The 7,905-nt window shown below is 35.7% G+C and overlaps 2 protein-coding genes across 2 annotated transcripts in view; one reads left to right on the plus strand and one right to left on the minus strand.

Annotated features, from left to right (window-relative positions):
- Positions 1-7,018, minus strand: part of gsap (gamma-secretase activating protein) — a gene marked incomplete in the record, with an annotated part of 34,323 nt that extends 27,305 nt beyond the window's left edge. Inside the window, 15 exon segments of the mRNA XM_014014465.1 lie at positions 59-145; positions 261-338; positions 1,142-1,144; positions 1,248-1,333; positions 1,540-1,586; positions 1,665-1,721; positions 1,801-1,911; positions 2,118-2,167; positions 2,964-3,033; positions 3,601-3,689; positions 3,797-3,844; positions 5,193-5,262; positions 5,349-5,405; positions 6,212-6,282; positions 6,784-7,018. Of these exon segments, the coding sequence (XP_013869919.1) occupies positions 59-145; positions 261-338; positions 1,142-1,144; positions 1,248-1,333; positions 1,540-1,586; positions 1,665-1,721; positions 1,801-1,911; positions 2,118-2,167; positions 2,964-3,033; positions 3,601-3,689; positions 3,797-3,844; positions 5,193-5,262; positions 5,349-5,405; positions 6,212-6,282; positions 6,784-6,871 (1,012 nt within the window).
- Positions 7,019-7,132: 114 nt separating this feature from the next.
- The window catches only part of atxn7l1 (ataxin 7-like 1), a 36,920-nt gene continuing 36,147 nt past the window's right edge, over positions 7,133-7,905 (plus strand). The window contains exon 1 of the mRNA XM_014014457.1: positions 7,133-7,226. Coding sequence (XP_013869911.1) covers positions 7,133-7,226 — 94 coding nt within the window. The remainder of the gene's footprint in view (positions 7,227-7,905) is intronic.

Below are 7,905 nucleotides of genomic sequence, written 5' to 3' on the forward strand. Positions count from 1 at the left end.
GTGTGTGTGTGTGTGTGTGTGTGTGTGTGTGTGTGTGTGTGTGTGTGTGTGTGGTGACCTATAGGGATGAAGAGAGGGTGGACATGTGAAGGTTTCTGGGATGATGTTTCGCCGCCGAGAGAAACTCTGAACTTCTTGCTGCAGCCTGGCAGGAAGTGAGAGAAACCAGGGTTGTCAAAATGTGATCAGGATCAAATAAATTAGACACTAATGAAAAAAGAAATCTATAATTTAAACAAGCAGATGTCAAACATACGGACATTTATGAACTAAAACCAAGGTGTAGATCACTTCCTGTTTGTCTTGTAGRGTCTGGCTGTAGCAAACACACATGCTTCCTGAAAACAAACCAAAAGATACAAATGTTAGGAGTTAAACAACAGATTATAAATAATCAATATCAGTAACAATTAGATCATAACTAACATTACTGACATCTGGTCAGACTTCATTTTAAAATTTATAATTCTTGACCCGTTCCTTTATTTCTTTATATTTCGCTTCCAAGGAGCCAATTTTTCTGTAATCTTAAATATTCAAAAGTCTTTTGAGTCTTCACAAGGTCTTTTAACATTTTGCATTGGCTTTTGGAAGATCTTTAAAAAATAAATATTTAATCTAATCTTTGTACTGGAACATGTTCAGAAGAATAAAAATAGCTCATAACTCAAGGGATGAGTCAGCGTGGTGTCTGCAGATAAACTAATCTTTGGGCATTTTAGAACTAACTCAGTGCTAAAATTTACATGTTTGCAAATAAGAAGCTGTTACATCATATAAATGTCTGCTTTGCTTAAAGCAAAATTTAAAGAAATAAGTAGCTCAAGATTTTTGCACGTTGCGTATATTAAATCACAAATCATCCTGTATAAATAGAGTATAAAAAAATCACTAAAACCCAAAAAGAGACCAAAAAACCCCACAAATTTTGACTTATTTTTCAGATTTATCCATTATTAGGTAAAAAAATACAAGATTTGAGTGTGAAATTTTAAATCAAGTAAAAAAAATTCTGATTAGTTCTGCAGAAAAGACATTTTTTCTCCTCTTAACCCATTTTTTAACCCCGATTCAGTGTTCACTTCAATTTGATTAAAAATTCAAATAAAAAGCTAAATCATTGACGCCGACTGAGACTTACCCTCTTGTTTCGCAGAGACAAAAACAAACAAAACAAAYCAAACTGAATATAATTAGTTTTATAAGCAGGATTAAATATGTGTGAACCAGATGAGATGTTTACATACCGATTCGGTGTGTGAACACCTGCATCCGGACAAGATCTGTGTCTGGATTTTCAACATTAAAGTGGTCAAAACCCAGATTTACAAACCTGTTGGACAGGAAAAACAAAAAAATATATATAATGTAGTTATTTATACAGTAAAGTCAAATTAAGTTTTATATTTCAGGACATAATATCAGGACTTTCTTCCCTTAATTATACATTAATTAAACTGACTTTTTAAAGTGTTTGAGGTCATTTTAATTTGGAYAATATGGATTGTTTTTGTACTGTAGTGTTATTGATCGCCTTACTTGACGGTGTGGAAAGAATTGYCAGGCAGCTCTAAAGGGAGCTCCAACTGGACACAAAGCAAAATTTTACCAAACAATAAAAAAAAGTGATTATGACACGACGATAAGCCGTTCGGTTAGCTTACCACGGTCTCAAAGTTGCGGTTCGGGTGGAACTGAACACACCGCAGCAGGAACTTGTCCTGCGGGGGACGTTAACCCTGTCACCCACAGCCACATGAACATGAATGAACATGGACGAYGTTGTGTGTCTGCAGCTACCTTCAGCGTGAGGCAGTAGAGCCTCTGCGCGTGTCCGTCCCACTGGGCCCAGCAGAAATCCTCCACGACCCGCTCGGCGGTTTTGGCCAAGCGCTCGGGATTCGCCATCACCTGGCGCACGCAAACACAATTTGGATTCAGCCTCGCGGACACGCTGAATTTTTAATGCGCAGCTCCTCGGGAGGAGAACTCGCTCAGGATACAGAGGCTGAGGCTGGAAGCAGCTTTGCTCTGAGGTTATGAAAACACCCCGGCAACTGTTTTACTAACTAATTACTGGACGTGTTGCTCTTTGAGGGGTCCTGAAAATAACTCACCACTCTATAACCTTCCTGTTTGCTCAGCAGCACGTGGTACAGATCCACATCTGGAACACAAATAAGGTGAATTATTTTAACGTCAGCATCCTCAATAAGCAGAGAACCAGATGGAGGACTTTCAAACTAAAARCACTTTATGATGTTAAAAAACTGATTTGAAGCCATTTAAGCCAACCCTTATAAAATATTTTACTCACCATCTTGTGCAAAATTTATGAGAGCTATTAGTTTTTGAATTATGTATTGTAAATGACTCTCAGCTACCATCATTCAAATTTTTATCTTAATCTCTATAAAACTGACTGCGTTGGAGCCATTTTTGTGTTTGATAAAGTTGATTAGCTGTGGCGGCCATCTTGAATTGGGTTAACTCCAAATGTTAACAGGTTTTAGATTTATATCCATTTATTAAATTCTGAAAGTTATAAATAAATTGTTTTAGTTGTTCATGAGATATTTTGCTAACAGATAGACAGCATTGAGTCTTAACAGTTATTACCCAGTTTTTAGGCAAAGATGCTGCATAATATGTTGTGCTTGAATTTTATGTTGTAAATGGCTTTCAGCTACTACCACTCAAATTTTCATCTTAATCTCTATAAAATTGACTGCGTTGGAGCCGTTTTTGTGTTTGCAAAATTTGATTAGCTGTGGCGGCCATCTTTTATTAGGTTGACCCCAAATGGTAATGAGTTTTAGATGTATATCCAGGTATTAAGTTTTGAAAGTTACAAATAAATCAGTTCAGTGGTTCATTAAAAATTTTGCTAACAGYCAGACCAAAGAAACAAAAACATTATCACCCTTTTTCGCCTTTGATGTCGAGTGCTTAAAAACACTTACATCCATCTTCAGTCAGCACCAGCAAATGGCTCTTCAGCACTGATCTTCTGTCAGCTTCTTGATGGAGAAACTAAATAAATAAATAAATAAATAAATAAATAAATAAATAAATAAATAAATAAATAAAGCAGAGACACCCGTAAATGAGCTGCTTCCAACATCAAACATGAGCTAGGAAAAAAACGGAAAAAAAAAAAAAGAGCCAAAAGCAGTAATTATGCAAGCGGACTGCTGATATTTAAATTACTGGCATTTGATGATTTAAAAACAGTACTTGGAACCGTAGCAGATAAATAAACTGCTGCTTTGTCTGGAAAACAGTCCCACATTTGGCCTGAGAGWGGCCTCCTGCTGAGACTCTCAGCACACAGCTTTACACTGACCGAAGTGCTCACATCAAAGAGGAAAAAGTGGATTTTTCTCTTTTTAACGCTTCTACAAAAAAATAAAAAACAACAGAAAATCATATGATTGTGTAAAGAGAAAGGCCTGAGTGGTGCTGGTGTTTTGGTGAGATTTGTCAAAAATGTTGGAAAAAGGTTGAAACTGTTCTTGTACAAAACTAACAGTTTAGACATCTTAAAGTCTTTTTGGCAACATTTGAATAAACAAAACAACACAAAGAGCAAAAATCTACCTGCACTTTGACCCTGCAGTCCACCGCCTTGAGGACTTGAGTGTTGTTTATGGGATGAATCTCAATCAGGAGAGTCAGACACTTTGATACTACACACACACATAGTGACAGGATGGAGACTTTGTTTCAAATAATAAATTGTTTGTAAATGTTAGATTTTAAAATGTTTAAAGAAGCTAAAAATTATAGATGTTACTTGGTTTGAGACGCTCCTGTCCTCTGGTGTTTTGTGCCAAGCTGACAGCTGCAAAGATAAAAGCTTTTTAGCTGTTTTCATGTATGCTAGAAAACATTTAATACTGTCAAATGGAAAGTGGGAGAACAGCACCACCTGCTGGTTGCTTTACAGTTATTGAAGGATCATACATATTTACACTTTTGGTCAAATGTTTGGAGAATGAAACAAGTCTTGTTTTTTTTTTCCAAAAAGTTTGCTGCTTGACTGTTTTATTTTGTTTTTGTTAAATTTATTTTTTTTTTGTGTGTGTGATAAATTAAAATATAACTACAAGCAAACCATACGTTTAGCAGCTTTTATTGTTTGGATGCTGATTCAGTATTTACACCATTGTTTTCTTTTTTTTCTTATTTTTCTCTGTACTTTGTAATCTAACTACTTCTGCGTACTTTGTGCTTTTCAGCAACTTATTTATGAAAACGTTAAGCTCTTGCAGGAGATGTCATGTTTATACTTTACAAAATGTTTAACTTTATCTAGAAATATTTATTCCTTAGAAATACAAGATGTTCTCAAAGGCTTCAAAAACATTGTATTATTTGAAACTGGCTTTAAAATGGTCACTCTATTTTTGTCTTTTTAGGCTATTTTTAAATGGTTTAAATTAACTACTTTTAGCTAATGTTCTTTTTTAGCTAGTTTTTTTATTTTAGCTTGTAATGATAGTCAACTCTCACATTGCCTTCTGCTACTTTTAACTATCACATTGAAACTAGAACAAGTAGCTAGCCTTATGATATGTTTAGCTAGCTCTTTGCTACTTTTTAGCTTTTATCTACTGCATTGCTACTTTTTTAAGTTAACATTTAAGTATATTTAGCTTTATTTATAATAATGATACTTTTGATTATTAACTAGCATTTTGCTACATGTAGCTTTTAGCTGGTGTATTGATTCTTTTTGCTTTTAGGTAGTTTTGCTATTTTTAACAGGTGTTTTCTTACTTTCATTATTAACTAGCATGTTGTTACTTTAAGCTTAAAGCTAGTGATTTGCTATATTTGGCTTTAAGCTTTTTTTGTTTTTAGCTAGTGTATTAATTATTTTAACTTATAGCCTAGCATTTTGCTAGTTTAACCTTTAGTTTTTGTTCTACTTCTTTTAGCTTTTAGTTAATGGTTTGGTTAGCACCATCCTCATTTTAAAGCCTCCAGTCTGCTTGTAAAAAACATAAATATTGTAAAAGATCATAAAAACAGAGTTAGCCAACTTTAATGACAACATATATTTGTGTCATTCTCAATGAAATCCTCTCAAGATTTTGAATTTGACTAGACGTCAACAACCATAATTTGTTAACGTTTCTTGCAGATGGATCTTTTATGTATTTATTGTTTTTACAACAGAGGCTCACCTAACAGCGTCTCCTCCTTGTTCAGGGAGCAGCTGCTGACACACACCTGCTTGTCGAATGTGTAGAGGAGCTGTTGGAGGGAAACACACAGGCGTGAGTGTGGAGATGCAGCCACACATAGACATTTAAAATGAAGGGGCGTAACAGACACGTTACCTTGTTCTGTTTGGTATTAGAGTCGTATTTCCCTATCCTGGTGGTGCCCTTTGATCCCTGTTAGAAAATAAAAAAAGAAGTCAGCATCATCAGACGATTGTGGCAGATAATCCTAATATATTTCACGAAAATACTATCATTTTCCTACATCATGTGAAGACGGACATGTTTGACCTTTTTATCACTGCGACTAGACCTTCCTCCCTTCGCTCCGCCACATTTTTCAGGTCAGGTTTGAAAATGAAAGCTRTTTTCTGAAAACTAATGCACAGCCTAGGATGGATAGAAAAAAAAACCTTCTTTCCTATTCTACACACTCTTTAACCTCCGGAGGCTACACCATTAAACATTTATGTAGAGTCAAAGATCCACGCAGATTTTACTTTTTTTTTATTCTAGCAAGGATTCCAAAATGTGTCGTACTGATTCGTGGCCAGAATAAAGTAAATATTTAATGTGGTGATGTTGTGACGATGGAATAAAAAACAGCTTCTACTCATTAATCTAGGACGGCAACTTACAGCTTTTCATTCTCATCGAGGAAACGGTGGCGTTTTAGTCTTTTTGATCATCAAGGCATAATTGCAGGTGGTATCACAGAATCTTACACCATCCAGTAGCACTTTGAGTATGTGTTGAGAATGACTCTCAGCTACTACCACGCCAAATTTTAGCTTAACCCTTGTACAGTTGGCTGTGTTATAGCCATTTTTTTTGTTTATGTAAGGCTTATTAACTGTGGCAGCCACCTTGAATGGGCTCCACTCCAAAATATGGTATTTATCTGTATGACTATTTCCTGGAAATTCTATTTAAATCCATCCAGTGGTTCGTGAGATATTTTGCTAACACACATTAATTACCTTCCAAGAGTAAAGGATGCTGCCATCGCTCTCAGTGTTCAGGATACAAGTGTCCACGGCTTCAGAGTATTCTGCATGCAAAACATGATCATTATAAACATAAACGCCAGCGTAAATTTATCATTTTATCATAAACACACAAATAAAGAAGCTGAATTGGTCTTTTTCCATAGTTTCATCTTATTTCATGACCTGTTATAGTGGTTAGAGTCTATAATAATATWTTTTTTAAAAACACTGGGATGTTGAATGCAGATTCCACTACTTTTTTATGTATAATTTCCTCACATTTTCAGATGCATTTCTGAGAATGAGAACGCACAGTGGTGCAGCAGCGCCATCTGCTGGTAGATTTCTATACTTGCAAAAATAAATCACGGAAATTCTGATTTCTCTGAAACTGAAAGTGACTCACGCTGTCAGATAAACTTTATATTTCATTAAAAATGAGGTAACTTCCCTTTACATATCAAAATAAATGTATGAGAGCTGTTTCTTTATCTCGATTCGTTTAGCTAAGCCGGGTTTTTCATGTTAACAAAACTTGCTCCGTGAACACCTGAACGTCTCACCTTTCACTCTGCAGACCGACGCTTCTTTCCTGCGGATGTCCGACACCACATCGTTCTGCAGGTCGAACTGCAACTTTGGTTTCAGCATTTCTTTAAAAAWATATATCCCTTTGTTTGAACCACAGCTAGAGGTGTTTCATTAAACACGCAGCACCTTCTGGTTTCCCGTTCTGCTTTGACTTCATCATGTGACCGAAACGCTTTTTCCCCTCTGCTGAACATAACTAATAAAACTGGAGCAGCTATACAACATTTTAAACTAACGCCTACTTCCTCTTTTTTATTTATTTATTTATTTATTTATTTATTGATTTATTTATTTATTTATTTTTTTTTTTTTCCTATCGTTATGCGGAAATGGCGCGTTAACGCTTCCTTCCTCCGGGATCACAGGGCCAGGGAGGCTCGCTGCCATTGGCCGGGTAAGGAGTGCGTCCAGCCGGGTAGGAGTCTCTCACCGCCCCGGCTGGATGATGGAACTTCACATTGGTGTGTCACATCTGGATGTTGTTCCAGTGTCTACAGTAGTCTGATCTTCATAAATAACATGGATCTTAATGTGTTTGAATGGATATTCATCATTTTTACACACTTTTTGGTAGCTATGACTTGTTTATTCAAATTATAAGTAAAGAATATCGAATTGGTATTGCAAAGGGAGTTTTAAATAGCATATTAAATGACTAATTAAAACATTTTTCCCCATTATGAGTGTTAAATCTTTTACTCACAAGCTGAATCAGCAGCTTTTGGCCACCAGGACAGGTGTGTCAGCAAAATCTCACAAGCATGTTCACAACATGATGTGTCAGCTGAGGGAAGGACTGCTGTCATTCAGTCAGCTGAGATCCTTCAGGTTAAATTAAGGCTGTTTTAGCTCGCAACTAACTATTCAGCTGTTTTTATGCTTTTACATGTACTGCACCAATTTAAAAACTGTTTTATTTGTTACATTTGAATCTATCGTCCGACTTTTATTTTTTTTAATCATGTGCCAAATCAAAGTGTGGTGGTATGGACTGCCTTTTTAAAGAGTAACTTACCCCAAAATTAACTTTTTTAGCTGATAAACTGTCTAGAATGTGTCTAAAATGTTATATAGTACTGTTTCTGTGCTAATTT

This window comes from Austrofundulus limnaeus, unplaced genomic scaffold (assembly GCF_001266775.1).
Source record: "Austrofundulus limnaeus strain Quisiro unplaced genomic scaffold, Austrofundulus_limnaeus-1.0 Scaffold115, whole genome shotgun sequence".
Taxonomy (NCBI): Eukaryota; Metazoa; Chordata; class Actinopteri; order Cyprinodontiformes; family Rivulidae; genus Austrofundulus; species Austrofundulus limnaeus.